Source organism: Oncorhynchus mykiss, chromosome 18 (genome assembly GCF_057628025.1).
Source record: "Oncorhynchus mykiss isolate SJ-2025 chromosome 18, ASM5762802v1, whole genome shotgun sequence".
Taxonomy (NCBI): Eukaryota; Metazoa; Chordata; class Actinopteri; order Salmoniformes; family Salmonidae; genus Oncorhynchus; species Oncorhynchus mykiss.
In genome coordinates, this window is record NC_143039.1 from 40759498 (window position 1) to 40776245 (window position 16748).

General features: G+C 45.1%; 1 protein-coding gene across 2 annotated transcripts in view; it reads left to right on the forward strand.

Annotated features, from left to right (window-relative positions):
* Positions 1–16748, forward strand: part of LOC110496033 (TGF-beta receptor type-2) — a 56287-nt gene that overhangs the window by 22794 nt on the left and 16745 nt on the right. Inside the window, exons 1-3 of one of the 2 annotated variants that reach the window (XM_021571663.3) lie at positions 10025–11297; positions 14908–15058; positions 15672–15862. In XM_021571663.3, coding sequence (XP_021427338.3) covers positions 11225–11297; positions 14908–15058; positions 15672–15862 — 415 coding nt within the window. In that variant the 5' untranslated portion in view covers positions 10025–11224. Of the gene's footprint in view, positions 1–10024; positions 11298–14907; positions 15059–15671; positions 15863–16748 lie in introns of those variants that run through there. The other variant, XM_021571664.3, reaches the window with a different exon arrangement.

A 16748-nucleotide genomic window follows, 5' to 3' on the forward strand; every position in this document is an offset into this window, starting at 1 on the left:
CAGACACGGAAGGCAGATGATTCGAGTCTCTGATATTTATTATAATCCAACGGGCAGGCAAGAGATCATAAACATAGTCAGGGTCCAGGAGGTACAGAATGGCAGGCAGGCTCGAGGTCAGGGCAGGCAGAATGGTCAGGCAGGCGGGTTCAGAGTCAAGGCAGGCAAGGGTCAAAACCAGGAGGACTAGCAAAAGAGATAAGAAAAAGCACGAGCACTGAAAAACACGCTGGTTGACTTGACAAGACAAGATGAACTAGCAACAGACCAACAGGGAACACCCAAATAAATACCCAGGGACAAATTGGGAAAACGGGTGACACCTGGAGGTGGGGGGAGACAATCACAGAGACAGGTGAAACAGATCAGAGCGTGACAGTGAGCAAGTCCCGTTGTGGACAACCATACCCTCTGTCCGATCCGATAGCAGGGAGCCAGAGTCTGTTGGCGGTCCGATTGTCGACGATACCTGGAGGTGGTCTTGAGAAGACCCGCCCAAGCTCTTTTCCAGGTACACCGACAGCGGCGGATGAACATCTGGGCTGAGGGTATGTTGACCTCAACTTCTGGCTCTGGGAAGAGCGGAGGCTGATACCCCATGGAGCATTTGAAGGGGGAGAGTCCAGTAGCCGAGCAGGGAAGAGTGTTGATAGCATATTCCACCCAGATCAGTTGCTGGCTCCAGGTGGTGGAGTTACTGGCAACCAGACACCGAAGTGTCGTCTCCATGTCTTGATTGGCTCGCTCCGACTGGCCGTTGGATTGGGGATGAAACCCGGAGGACAGACTGGCCGACGACCCGATAAGGATGCAGAACGCCTTCCTGAATTGGGACCAGAACAGAGGACCCCGATCCGAGACCATGTCGACCGGGAGTCCATGGATTCGGAATACGTGCTGCACCATGAGCTGGGCCGTCTCCTTGGCTGAAGGTAACTTGGGATGAAATGGGTGGCTTTGGAAAACCTATCCACCACCATCAGAATCGTGGTGTTACCATCTGACGGGGGAAGCCCAGTGACGAAATACAGAGAAATATGGGACCAGGGGCGATGAGGAACAGGAAGTGGCAGTAGGAGGCCAGACGGAGTCTTGCTTTGCGCGCATACCATGCATGCGGCGACCAAGGCTGAGACATCAGGAACCATAGCAGGCCATTGGAAGTGTTGACGTAGGAAAGCCAGGGTCCTGTGAGTACCAGGATGACCGATAAGCCTGGAGGAGTGAGCCCATTCCAGGACCTTAAACCGGACCACATCAGGCACAGACAGTTAGCCGGGCCCAAGGTCCGACTGGGAAGGCTGAGCCTTGCGGACCAGAGCCTCAATTCCCCAAACAACAGAAGCCATCAAACAAGAGGCAGGGAGGATGGCCTCAGATTCAGAGGGAGTGGCAGAGGATCTGTATAGAAGGGACAGAGTGTCCAGCTTCACGTTTTTGGTCCCTGGGCGGTAGGAGATGGTAAAATTGAACCTAGTAAATAACAGAGCCCACCGGGCCTGCCTGGAATTAAGGCGCTTGGCTGTGCGGAGATATTCCAGATTCTTGTGGTCGGTCCAGACCAAAAACGAATGTTCAGCTCCCTCAGGCCAGTGTCTCCACTCCTCCAGTGCCATCTTGACTGCCAGGAGTTCTTGGTTACCCACATCGTAGTTTCTTTCTGCAGAGTTGAGTCGATGGAACAGGAAGGCACTGGGTTGAAACTTTTAGTCCTGGGCAGATCGCTGAGACAGGTTGGCCCCCACTCCAACTTCAGAAGCTTCAACCTCAACCACAAATTGACGGGACGGGTCTGGATGGATGAGGATGGGTGCTGTTGTGAACCGATGCTTCAGGTCCACAAAGGCTTTGTTGACAGCAGGAGACCATGTAAACTGTACTTTGAGAGAGGTGCAGAGTGCAGAGAGGAGGGCTGCCAGGGTGCTGTAACCCCAAATGAAACAGAAGTAGAAGTTAGCAAAACCTAGGAAACGTTGCAACTGCACCCTGGACGTGGGTTGAGGCCAATCCACCACTGCTTTCACCTTTCCAGGATCCATCTGGACATTTCCCTCAGCAACGACATATCCCAGAAAGGAGATAGAGCTAGACCAGTGGAACTCACACGTCTCGTCTTTTACAAACAATTGGTTCTCCAGGAGGCGCTGAAGGACCTGTCTGACTTGCAGAACATGTTCTTGGGCAGACCGGGAAAAATACAGGATGTCATCATGGTATCCGAGCACAAACTGGTTTAACATATCCCGGAGCACATCGTTTACCAGAGCCTGGAAGACAGCGTCCAAATGGCATGACCTGGTACTCATAATATCCACTGGCTGTGTTGAATGCTGTCTTCCACTCATCTCCTTCGCGTATCCGAGCCAGGTGGTAGGCATTCCAAAGGTCCATCTTGGAAAAAATGGTGGCCCCCTGGAGAGGTTCAAAAGCCGAGGAGAGGAGTGGTGTGGTAGGGGGTAACGATTCTTAATCGTAATATCATTAAGACCACGGTAGTCAATCCACAGACGCAAGGACTTGTCCTTCTTCTCCACAAAGAAAAACCCTGTGCCGGCAGGAGAAGCAGATGGACGGACAGACCCAGTAGCTAGAGACTCCACTATGCACTCCTCCATGGCCTTGGTCTCCGGCACCTGGGAGGAGATCAATGGCACAATCATAAGGATGATGCCGGGGAAGAGAAGTAGCCTGTGCTTTGCTGAAAACCTCCAGGAGGTCGTGGTACTCTGTGGGGAAGGTAGGGAAATCTGAGATTTGACTTAAGCCCAAAGAAGGCTGTCTCGGTGAAGGCTGCGCTGCTTTGAGGCAATGGGAATGGCAAAACGGAATCCAACCCAGGATTGAATTTGTGGTCCAATCAATAACGGGGTTGTGTTTTTTAAATCAGGAAAATCCCAAAACAACTGGAACATGCGTAGACTTAATGAGAAGCAGCTGTATTACCTCACTGTGATTTCCTGAAACCCATAGATTAATAGGAACAGTGCTGTGGGTGACTCTACCAATGGAGCGTCCGTCCAGTGCTCTAGTGTCCATGGGAACAGAGAGAAATTGAGTGGGAATACCTCATTCAGAAACTAGAGTAGAAACATTAAAACTCTCATCTGCCCCAGAGTCAATTAGCACCCGTAGAGTTTTAGACTGGTCTCCCCACAGCAGTATAACAAAGCAGGGAGTATGGTTAATGGGATTAAGAAGATTCCCAGTCTGGCTCACCAGAGTACTTGTGCCCAGTTACCTGGTCAGGTGGCAATATAATGTCCTGCAGCCCCACAGTACAGACAGCTGTTGGAACTCATTCTATGTGAACGTCCCTTAGGCGATAATCTAGCCCTGCCCAGTTGCATAGGTTCCGGAGTATCTGACTCACCCGTCGCTGATGATTCTCGAGGGAGCTCGGGTGGCTCCAGATTCCTTAGAAGGTGAGCGAGCCACTGCGGATGAACGAGTGTGACCCAGGCCAGACCTCCTCGCACTCCTGCGTTTGGATAGAAGACATTCTGAAGTTTCTAAAACTGTTTGAATAATGTCTGTGAGTTTAACAGAACTTATTTGGCAGGCGAAAACCCGAGGACAAACCATCCAGGAATATTTTTTTTTCGAGGTGACAGTGTTTTCAATGGGTTTTCTATGTGGATCAAGATTTCTAAGGCACTTGGTTGCAGTTCATATTGCTTCCACTAGATGTCAACAGTCTTTAGAAATTGGTTTGTTTTTCCTTTGAGTAATGAAGTAGTAGCCATTTCCTATCTGGGTGGATAGCCAAGTGTACTGTTGTGGTTGGGGCGCGCGACCTGAAGCTCGCTCCACTTTAATTTTATCGGCTATTGAACGCAGTTTATCCTATCTTAAATTTGATTGATTATTCACGTTAAATACCTAAAGTTGGATTAGGAAAGTTGTTTGAAATGTTTGGACAAAGTTTACAGGTAACTTATTAGATAATGTGTAGTCATGTCGGGCAAGTTGGAACCTGTGTTTTTCTGAATCAAATGAACCAAATAAATGGACATTTTGGAGATATAACGTTGGAATTGATCGAACAAAAGGACCATTTGTGATGTTTATGGGACATATTGGAGTGCCAACAGAAGAAGCTCTTCAAAGGTAAGGCATTAATTATATTGTTATTTCTGAGTTTTGTGTCGCGCCTGGCGGGTTGAAGTATGATTGTCATGTGTTTGTTTGATGGGGTGCTGTCCTCAGATAATAGCATGGTTTGCTTTCGCCGTAATGCCCCTTTGAAATCTGACAGGGTGGCTCGATTAACAAGAAGTCAAGCTTTAATTTGGTGTATTGCACCTGTGATTGTATGAAAGTTAAATATTTCTAAGAATTTTATTTGAATTTGGCGCTCTGCCATTTCACCGGATGTTGTCAAAACGATCCCGTTAACGGGATTTGATCCCTATTAAACCCCTGGTCGTGGTTCCGTCAGTGAACCAAGCCCTTCCAGAAGGTCCTGAAGTAGCTCCTCATGCCTCCCAATGGTGGCTCCCTGCAGGGAGACAGCGTGGCGGAGCTGGTCCAGGTATGCTACCTCTGTCATGGCCAGTTCGTACTGTAAGGGCACAAGGCGAGACCCAGATGCAGATGTAACAGTATAATTTTAGACCGTCCCCTCGCCCATACCCGGGCGCGAACTAGGGACCTTCTGCACACATCAACAGTCACCCTCGAAGCATCGTTACCCATCGCTCCACAAAAGCCGCGGCCCTTGCAGAGCAAGGGGAACTACTACTTCAAGGTCTCAGAGCAAGTGACGTCACTGATTGAAACGCTATTTAGCGCCCACGCTAACTAAGCTAGCCGTTTCACATCCGTTACACTCACCCCCCTTTTGACCTTCCTCCTTTTTCCGCAGCAACCAGTAATTCGGGTCAACAGCATCAATGTAACAGTATAATTTTAGACCGTCCCCTCGCCCATACCCGGGCGCGAACTAGGGACCTTCTGCACACATCAACAGTCACCCTCGAAGCATCGTTACCCATCGCTCCACAAAAGCCGCGGCCCTTGCAGAGCAAGGGGAACTACTACTTCAAGGTCTCAGAGCAAGTGACGTCACTGATTGAAACGCTATTTAGCGCCCACGCTAACTAAGCTAGCCGTTTCACATCCGTTACACAGACACAGGGGGCAAATGGTTAGAGTCCAAGATGTTTATTAACAATCCAAAAGGGGTAGGCAAGAGAAAGGTTGTGGAGAGGCAAAAGGTCAAAACCAGTTCAGAGTTCCAGAGGTACAGAATGGAAGGCAGGCAGGCAGGCAGGCTCGAGGTCAAGGTAGGCAGAATGGTCAGGCAGGCGGGAATGAAAAACAGGCAAAGGTTTAAAACGGGAGGACTAGTAAAAGAGAATAGAAAAGCAGGAGCATGGGAAAAACACGCTGGTTGACTTGAACATACAAGACGAACTGGCACAGAGAGACCGGAATCACAGGGATAAATAAACCAGGGAAAATAAGCGACACCTGGAGGTGGTGGAGACAATCACAAGGACAGGTGAAACAGATCAGGGAGTGACACTTTTGGAGTATAGAGCCAAAAGAAGAAAAAATGCTTCACTGTCGAAATAATTACAGAGGACACTGTAATTCACTTGTACTACACCGGCTCTGACGCTCGTCGGATGTGGCAGGGCTTGCAAACCATTACAGACTATAAAGGGAAGCGCAGCCGAGAACTGCCCAGTGACACGAGCCTACCAGACGAGCTAAACTACCTCTCAGCGAGCATAGAGGCAAATAACACTGAAACATGCATGAGAGCACCAGCTGTTCCAGACGACTGTGTGATCACTCTCTCCACAGCCGATGTGAACTTTAAACAGGTCAACTTTCACAAGGAGGTGTATTGTGATTACCAGGACGTGTACTGTGAGCAAGAGCTGATTAACTGTCTTCACTAACATTTTCAACCTCTCCCTGTCCGAGTCTGTAATACCAACATGTTTTTTTAAGCAGACCACCCATGCCCAAGAACATTAAGGTGACCTGCCTGAAAGACTACCGACCCGTGCTTTGAAAGGCTGGTCATGGCTCACATCAACACCATTATCCCAAAAACCCTAGACCCACTCCAATTTGCATACAGCCCTACCAGATCCACAGATGATGCAATCTCTATTGCACTCCACATAGCCCTTTCCCACCTGGACAAAAGTAACACCTATGTGAGAATGCTATTCATTGACTGCAGCTCAGCGTTCAACACCACAGTGCTCTAAAAGATCATCAATAAGGACCCTGGGACGAAACACCTCCCTCTGCAACTGGATCCTGGACATCCTGACGGGCCGCCTCCAGGTGGTAATGGTAGGTAACAACACATCCGCCACGCTGATCCTCAACACAGGGGCCCCTCAGGGGTACATGCTCAGTCCTCTCCTGTACTCCCTGTTCACTCATGACTGCACGGCCAGGTACGACTCCAACACCATCATTAAGTTTGCCGATGACACAACAGTGGTAGGCATGATTACCGATAACAACAAGACAGCCTATAGGAAGGAGGTAAGAGACCTGGCCAACAACCTCTCCCTCAACGTGATCAAGACAAAGACAAGACAAAGGAGATGATTGTGGACTACTGATAAAGGAGGACCGAGCATGCCCCCATTCTCATTGACGGCTGTAGTGGAGCAGGTTGAGAGCTTCAAGTTCCTTCCTTGTGTCCACATCAACAAACTAACATGGTCCAAGCATTCCAAGACAGTCATGAAGAGGGCACGACAAAACCTATTCCCCCTCAGGAGACTGAAAAGATTTGGCATTGGTCCTCAGATCCTCAAATGTTCTACAGCTGCACCATCGAGAGCATTGGTTGCATCACTGCCTGGTATGGCAACTGCTCGGCCTCCGACCGCAAGGCACTACAGAGGGTAGTGCGTACGGCCCAGTACATCACTGGGGCCAAGTTTCCTTTCATCCAGGACCTCTACACTAGGCAGTGTCAGAGGAAGGCCCTAAAAATTGTAAAAGACTCCAGCCACCCTAGTCATAGACTGTTTTCTATGCTACCCCACAGCAAGCGGTACCAGAGTGCCAAGTCTAGGTCCAAGAGGCTTCTAAACAGCTTCTACCCCAGGCCATAAGACTCCTGAGAATCTAATCAAATGGCTACCCATACTATTTGCTCATTTGCATTGCCCACCCTAACCCCCTTTTATGCCGCTGCTACTCTCTGTTATTATCTATGCATAGTCACCTTAATAACTCTGTCCACATGTAAATGTCACAGTGACTTGCGAAAGTATTCACCCCCTTGGCATTTTTCATATTTTGTTGCCTTACAACCTGGAATTAAAATAGATTTTGGGGGGGGTTGTATAATTTGATTTACACAACATGCCAATCACTTTTTATCCAGTTTTTTTGTAAAACAAACAAGAAATAAGACAAAAAAATAGAAAACTTGAGTGTGCATAACTATTCACCCCTATTCACATCCATCATTCCTTCAATTCTTACCAGTTTCCCAGTCCCTGCCGGTGAAGAACATCCCCACAGCATGATGCTGCCACCACCATGCTTCACTGTGGGGATGGTGTTCTCGGGATGAGGTTCTCGGGGTGATGAGAGGTGTTGTGTTTGCGCCAGACATAGCGTTTTACTTGATGGTCAAAAAGCTCAATTTCAGTCTCATTTGACCAGAGTGAGTACCTTCTTCCGTATGTTTGGGGAGTCTCCCACATGCCTTTTGGCGAACACCAAACGTGTTTGCTTATTTTTTTCTTTAAGCAATGGCTTTTTTCTGGCCACTCTTCCCTAAAGCCCAGCTCTGTGAAGTGTATGGCTTAAATTGGTCCAATGGACAGATCTCCACTGTGGAGCTTTACAGCTCCTTCAGGGTTATCTTTGGTCTCTTTGTTGCCTCTGATGAATGCCCCCCTTGCCTGGTCTGTGAGATTTGGTGGGCGGCCCTCTCGTTGCAGGTTTGTTGTGGTGCCATATTCTTTCAATTTTTTTACAATGGGTTTAATGGTGCTCCGTGGTATGTTCAACGTTTCGGATATTTTTTTATAACCCAACCCTGATCTGTTTGGAGAGCTCATTGGTCTTCATTGTGGCACTTGCTTGGTGGTGCCCTTTGCTTAGTGGTGTTGCAGACTCTGCTGCCTTTCAGAACAGGTGTATGTATACATACTGAGATCACATGACACGTAGATTGCACACTGGTGGACTTTATTTAACTAATTATGTGACTTCTGAAGGTAATTGGTTGCACCAGATCTAATTTAGGGCTTCGTAGGAAAGTGAATACATATGCACGCACCACTCTTACATTTTTATTTTTTGTTTTTATTTTTTGAAACAAGTTATTTTTTTCATTTCACTTCACCAATTTGGACTATTTTGTATGTGTCTATTAAATGTAATCCAAATAAAAAACCCATTTAAATTACAGGTTGTAATGCAACAAAATAGGAAAAATGCCAAGGGGGATGAATACTTTTGCAAGGCACTATACCTCAATTACCTCGAACTAACCGGTGCCACCGCACATTGACTCTGTACCTATCTGATTCACCTGTGTTTGTAATTGTCTTCACCCACCTCCAGGTGTCACCTGTTTTCCTCATTAGTCCCTGGGTACTTATTCCTGTGTTGCCAGTTCGTCTTGTCAAGTCAACCAGCGTGTTATTTCCTTGCTCCTGTTTTGTCCTTTTCTCTGTTTTTGCTACTCCTCCCGGTTTTGACCCTTGCTTGCCTTGACTCTGAACCAGCCTGCCTGACCATAGTGCCTGCCCTGACCTCGAGCATGCCTGCCACCCTGTACCTCCTGGACTCTGACCTTGGTATGATCTTTTGCCTGCCCATGACCATGCTCTTGCCTGCCCCTTGGAATATAATAAATATCAAAGACTCAAACCATTTGCCTCCTGTGTCTACATCTGGGTCTCGCCCTGTGCCCTTATTGTACCGGTACCTCCTGTAAATAGTCTCGCTATTGTAATTTTACCTCTGCTCTTTAATTACTTGTTCCTTTTATTTCTTATTCTTGTTTTTTAGCTGCATTGCTGGTTAGGGGCTTGTAAATAAGCATTTCACTGTAAGGCCTGTTGTATTCTGCGCATGTGACTAATAATATTTGATTTTAATTCATATAATAGACCTAATCTTGCACACAACATAGCTGGATCGCCCCGTCCTGCCCCTAGGGGTCCGTGACGGTGCCACGTTGAAAGTCATTGAGCTCTTCAGTAAGGCCATTCTACTGCCAATGTTTGGAGATTACATGGCTGTGTGCTCCGATTTTATACACCTGTCAGCAATGGGTGTGGCTTAATTAGCCGAATCCACCCATTTGAAGGGTGTCTACATACTTTTGTATATATAGTGTAGCTAGAGGCTAGAGCTGAACCAGCTGTGGTAGCTAGCTATCTAGCTAGTTCATTCACTTCAGACAGAACTTCAGTCAAGAGGGGATGAAACATAAGCTAACGCTATTTTTTTTTTTGGCGAAAAGTTTTTGTATTTTAAAGGAACTCACTCCAGCTTTATACTTAATTTTTAAAGTTGTAATACTGGAATGCACAAGGTGCAATTTCGAAATTCGGTAATGCATAATCAGTTCCTCTTGTCATTGCATACATTAGAGAGCTATTTCTAACTTGTCAGAAATGTCCAGATGAACTACCCCATGTCAGCTAGTTTTATTACTTACGTTTTTATCACAGGTAGTATTGTTTCATTTTTTCGTCACTCACATGAATACACATTAGACATGGCAAAATGATTATAATTGCAAGAAAATGAGCTTTAAACTGTACAATTTTCTTTGCATTCAATGACAAAATGTGTAGAATTGCAGGAAATAAGCTTTAAAATGGCTAAATTCTCTCCACCAAGAAGAGGGGTGTCAATGGTTTGTGTCATGAACAGTGCTATTGCCCATAGAAATAGACGTGGCACGCGTGTACAGGGGGGGCGCGGGATTTTGGAAGTGGGGCCCGGAGTGCATCACAGTGCACTAATAAAACTGGGGGGAAGACAAAAATGCAATTTCAGAATGTGGTGGGGTTATGTCCCCCCCCGTCCCCAGTGAAAGTTGCGCCCCAGGTTCTGAAGCCTGACATCATGGTTTGAGTATGCCAAGCAAAAACATATGCTGGCAGCCCAGCAATAGACCAGTTATTTATGTTACAGTAGACTTAACCCGTGAGTACCACCCATCAAACCAAAACCTAGGAACATCAAGGAGCGCTCACCACCTTTACTAACCCCCCTCTGATGAATGATAGCTTTCCTCAGGAAGAGACATATGCAATGTATCAAATCAAATTTTATTTGTCACATGCACCGAATACAACAGGTGTAGACCCTGGTGTGAAATGCTTACTTACAAGCCCTTAATCAAAAATGCAGTTCAAGAAATAGAGTTAAGAAAATATTTACTAAATAAACTAAAGTTAAAAGTAAAAAAGGAACACAATAAACTGACATAACAATAACAATGGGGGTACCGGTACCGAGTCAATGTGTGGGGGTACAGGTTAGTCTAGGTAATTTGTACTTGTAGGTAGGGGTAAAGTGACTTGGCGCTCCGGTATGTGGTAGCAGAGTGAACAGTCTATGACTTGGGTGAGGAGTCTTTTACAAATTGTTTCAGAGGTCCGTGTGAAAAAGTGCTAATGAAGCAAGTAAAGAAGTTATGTCATTTGTTCTCATGTTTGTGGACATCAGACACAGCTGTATTTTGTCTGATCAGTAATGTGTGTGCTATGGTACTGGCACAGTGAAGTGTGTAAAAATGTAAAGAATGATTCAAAATGTTGCATAATTGTAAGTAGAGAAGTGTTAAATTCATATGTTTTGTTTGGATGTATACTTCTCCTCACTTCTTTCGATATCCTTGTCATCTATTTTGGAGCGTGTCATTTCAAGTTTTGCCTTCTGAAAAACTCTGTGCTCATAATAACATGTTTCAAGACCAGTGAGCTACAAGCCCAGCAGTTCAGAAGTAGCCTAAAGAAGAAGAAAAAAAGAGTCCTGCCCTTTCTGAAGATTTCCTGTTTCATGAAAGTGCATACATACTGTCTGACTCATATGCGGCAAATTCTGACTGCACTATTTACTTTAACACCGGGTTCCTTGAGACGCATGAGAGCAACAGGCAGACGGAAAAATAAATCCGAAGAACGTCTCGAATTAAAGTCTGGATATTTACTATAATCAAGCTGCTAGTAAATGAAAAGAAGAGTCGTTTGTAATCCGTCTTTAAATGGAGCTACTTCGGTTTTCTGCTTTCTGGTGTGGAACGATACTCTTTGGTAGTGTTCTGCTAGAACAGATGGGTGAGTTAAAACGTTGTTTCAAGTAGCCTATGAATGTTGGTGGTTGGCTATAGTGTTATCGTTGGCTTGAAGTCATTATTGAAACATGTACGAGGGTTATTGACCGCTAGTAACATTGACACGTGTTTCTGTTTCCCCAAAGTATAACTTCTAATTGCCATTCAGTTTTTTTGTAGCAGGTGGTCAAACATAATCCAGCTCTACATTTTGGTGGAAGGCAAAATGTTCACCTCATTTGAGCTAAAACTCGCAAATATATTGATTGGCTTGTAATGCGAATTTGAATGCATAATAGTTAATGTATGCAAATTACGCAGTCAGTGTTGTTCAATATCAGAAACTCAGGAACTGTGGTACATTTATACCCAAATCCAAATGTTTTAATAAAGTGGGGATGGAATGATTGTATGAGCATAATGACTAACTACTTAGTGTTTTCCAAGAGGAAAACATATCAGAAAATAATTTGAGTGTGCCATGATGTTTCTGCAAAGGGGAAGTAGGCCTATGTATTAAAGTGCTTGACACAGTGGGAGGAGGTTTAGCTACACCACCTGTTGCAGTAGAAAACATGCATGGTGGTCCTTCCAATGGGACTTTTCATTCTTATGTACATTGTTGATACTGGAAGTGGGTATTATATTTGGTCTATCATTTGCAAGGTAGACACATCATAAATTGTCATCTATTTGCCCCTGTCTCCAACTCCAGCCCAGTCCCAATGGCACCAAGCAGCGTTGGTTTCTTATAATCCTCTCTCCCCCACATCTGCAATTATATTTTGCCATGGGTGACAATTAACAGCATTCATCCCCACCATAGCCCGTCTCCTTGGGCTTAAATGGCATACATTTTGAGAGGAGTTTTTCTAATGATATAATGACTTTTCACTCCACAACCTCTCTCTCTCTCTACCACCAGCTCTCAGCCCAAGATAATTCTTATCCATTCTGTTATAACTCTATAAAAGACTACAATCTTCACCTCAGGCCAAATTCTAAATTGTACACCTCTGCAGTACTTAATCTTAATGTCTTTATTGGTTTGTTTCAAATGGATCAACTCAGACATGTACAGTACACCCTAAAAACAGGAATAACAGAATTTAGCCTAATATCCGTCTGCAATATCCTGACACCATGGATACTTCACTGTCTATACTGCTGTGTGAATGCTGCCACCTGCAGTGCACGTGGCTTCACTAGATCTGTTCCAGTTACTCTGGTTTTCAGACTTGCAGGTTGTATTTCTGTTGCTTCAAGCCCCAGCTCTACTCTAACCTGCAGATTGTGAACAGGCAGCCACAGTAGGCTTTATGTCCTGGAGCAGAAGTACAACATTCTCTCCTAAATCAGTAACCTTGATATTCTCTAACAAGGAGTATACTGCTGCACTGTGAGTAAGTTGGAGGGAAGAGAGCCTAATTTGCTCTCTCTCCTGTGCCGACGTTAGAGAGAGGGGTGATTGTTTTGACATGGCTGGTCACATGACCTGACAAAGTGGCTTCATCAGGTTCGCCCCCTCGCCAGCCGGTCCAATACCCTGGAGACCCAGGCTGCATCTAAAATGTCGCCCTATTCTCTATATAGTAAACTACTATTTATGAAATAGGGTTCCATTTGGGACACACCCCCCCCATTTCGCTTGGCTGAACTCGGCTCTCTGCGACGGGAATTCTTCAAGAGGAAATCCTTGAGCTGCACATGCAGACAGGCCCAGTTAACGGCCAATAACCCACTTTCACTATCGGTTGTGTCACGAGGACACTGCTGATGCAAGTAACAGGTTGAACTTTCTCTTCCTATGTGTGCAGTCTGTCACACTTAGATTTAGTGTGGTTGTGTGGCAGTGACGTCAATTCAGTCTGTGAGATCTCTCCCTCCTTCATCTCTTTTTGCTTCATTTCACCTCATCTCTGTTTTAGCTATTAAGAGCGTCTGATTTCGGTCAGGTTCTGTTTTTATTCATGCTAAAGACACGCCGGTAAAGGTCTGGAAGGAGAGCAAATGAGAAAGAAGGAAGTGATGTGGTGGTACTCTCTCTCTCTCTCTCTCACAAATACACACTCCAACATTATGTCCCAGTCTTTGATATTCACAAAGTGTATTGGTAAGACACAAATTTGCAAATTGACTGACAGATCTACTGATGTTCAATGTTCCCTTTGTTTGTTTTTATTGTCTTGTCTGGCGGTTGTCTTAGTAGAGATGACTATCATACACAAAGGGACACATCCCACCACGGACTCCCCGTGTGAAGTTAAGTCTGAACACGACCATGGTAGACGGATGGCACTGCGGAATGTGCTGATTGTTCACAGCAGAATTTAGGCCCTGGGAAAATAGATTACATATGGTTGAAAAATGAATGTACATGTTAAATTGAAATGAATGGATTGGAGAATGAATGTTTTTTAAAATAATGTACCACTTATTTAAACAACTGTCTCTTGGAATAACTACACTTAGCTACATAGTACCGAAAGGAACATTCGTTTTGTCTATTTCACATATTATTTTCAAAGTGAAATTGCCAAGTCTCTCAGTAATGATACATTCCTTCACGTAGTCTGGACTGAGATATGAGGTTAAGGTTTCACTGTACTCGCGGATGTTCAACAGACCATACTTTTCCAGTGTAGGAAATGTCCATATTAATATATCAGATGGGAAAGTTCACCTTTCTGGTGTTTGTAGCCTTTTTGTTTGTCTGTGTAATTGGAGGGAAATGTCAGTTTCCCAAGTCGAGCAAAGTTATCATCTTCGTTAGGTTAATACAGTTCAGGCCCATATAACAACAATCAAAGGTCGGGGTTCAATCCAAAACTGTGCTATATAGTGCGCTTGACATTTAAAGGTAATTGAGTCAACATCTGCAACATTTACCACGATCAAATTAAATCCCGGTCAAAGTCTTGTGTTTTAGACCCTCAGAGATTGAACTGTGCTCATTTGTAATAGTGAAATGTTTTCTTATTTTGAACCCTTATTTTACCAGGTAAGTTGACTGAAAACACATTCTCATTTACAGCAATGACCTGGGGAATAGTTACAGGGGAGAGGAGGGGGAATGAATGAGCCAATTGGAAGCTGGGGATGATTAGGTGGCCATGATGGTATGAGGGCCAGATTGGTCATTTTCCCAGGACTCCAGGGTTAACACTCCTATTCTTACGATAATTGCCATGGGCTCTTTAGTGACCACAGAGAGTCAGGGCACCCGTTTAATGTTCCATCCAAAAGACAGCACCCTACACAGGACAATGTCCCCAATCACTGCCCTGGGGAATTGGGATATTTTTTTAGACCCGAGGAAAGAGTATATCCTACTGGCCCTTCAACACCACTTCCAGTAGCATCTGGTCTCCCATTCAGGGAACAACCAGGACCAACCCTGCTTAGCATCAGAGGCAATCCAGCAGTGCGATGTTGGGTGGTATGCTGCTGGCATGAAGCAAAGTGCTGCAGTAAAGATTGAACGTATTGGATGAGATGACACATGAGTGACCTAAATGAACCAACTAGTGACTGCCTCAAATAACCATATCCCTTTTTGTAAACTATCAATCTAACATGTCTTTCCCCCCTATCTCTTTGTGTCTCCACCCCAGGGCTCTCGTCGATGAACATGCTGAAGCTGAAGCGTCTGTGTAAGTTCTGTGACGTGGAGTCTACCAGCTGCACGGGCACAGGGAGCTGTATGGCCGACTGTAGCATCACATCCATCTGCCCCCATCCAGAGGATGTGTGTGTCAGCATCTGGTGAGTGACTACAGCACCCCTCATCATCTCTCGTTGAGAGCTGGAATGACCTTTAAACTTGACCTTAGGAGAGCAGTAGTAGTGGGTTCAGTGACACAATACGACCATGTTAGTGAGTGACAGAGCGGAAATTCATAATCTTGCTCGGTGATTTGTCATTTAAAAACTACATTTGCTGTCAACAAGGTTTAACTAAGTAGCCAAACCCAAAAGTGCCCCACCCACTAACCCAAATATAGTTGCGAAATGTGAATGTTAAAAAAGTAGAGAACTAGATTTGGCCTCCTGTTTCTCGTTGAAAAAATGTTGGTAGCTAGAACCCCAAGCAATTCGCTACACCAGCAATAGCATCTGCTAAATATGCGTATGTGACCAACACCTCTTAAAATGGGTTTCACTACATAATCTACACACCACCCAGCAAGAGACCTGAGTAGCCCATTTGTAGGTTCATTTGTGCACCTTCAGGATTACCTCTGTATCAAATCATTACCATAATGCTTAGACTGCAATTTGTTAATTCGTCAAGTTATTTTCCCTTTTATTACTGTCAATAACGTAATTCATAACTTAATTGTAGTGGAACTAATGGCTCCTGTTGTCTTGTTTCCAGGAGGAAGAAAGACGACAACGTCACCATAGACACGATATGCCACAACCCAGCCCATAAGTTGCATGGTCTGGTGCTGGAGGACTATAACAACAGCAAGTGTGAGATGAGGGAGAGGAATGGCATGGGCTCCCAGTTCTTCATCTGCTCTTGCTCCGAGGACGAGTGCAACAACCACGTGTTCTTCACTCCCTGTAAGTCCCTATGTAGTGCTATGTCACCTCATATGTAGTGCTATGTCACCTGTTATGTCATGCTGAAGATAGCCTTTTGTGGGCATTATGATTGGTCATACGAGTGCATTGACCATGACTTCTTCACCTTCTGTGAGTCCATATGTGGTGCTATGTCACCTGTTATGTCATGGCTAAGATTGTGTAATGTAGGCTAGGCATTACAATTGATGATATAGTTTACAAACACCTTTGACGTAACTCAAAAGTAATGAACGTTTATGCAATTCCTTATTAGGTTGTCATGTAAGGTGTCACGTATTAAATGTTAACATGTGTGTACTGTTGTACACCCTCCAAATACAAGATTGCAAACAGATTTTGCATCGTGGAGGCATTTTGGCCGTAGTCTCTCGTTCTAATCTTGGCCATGGAATCAAATGTATTTTGACTACAGCATCCAAGCAGTAACAACACAGAGGTACATTTGGCTTTCCAGAGCCCAAAATTGAAAGCATCTGCACATGGCCATCAACGACGTCATGGAAAAACATTTCCCCTCACCGTGGAGGATGGATAGCTCTGCTGCACACTGTCTAACTTCATGCTCACCACATAACATATGACAACTGCCCACTTGAAGCATTATGTACGTAGTGTAACACACGGAAATAACAGGTGAAAAACAGCGCGTGCGCCGTGTTAATATGATCCAATGTTCCCGAACCTGGCCCCAAGCAGGAGTAGTGACCAGGAAACGTTCCTCTGTGGGCCCGTATTCACTGAGAGATGGCACAGGGACAGGTTTGACGTGACAGATCGCTTCTCTCTCTCACTCTGCGAAAAACCAAAACAAACTCCACTTGAGGCCACGTTGAACATTTCAGACATGTGGTTTCCTGGCTGA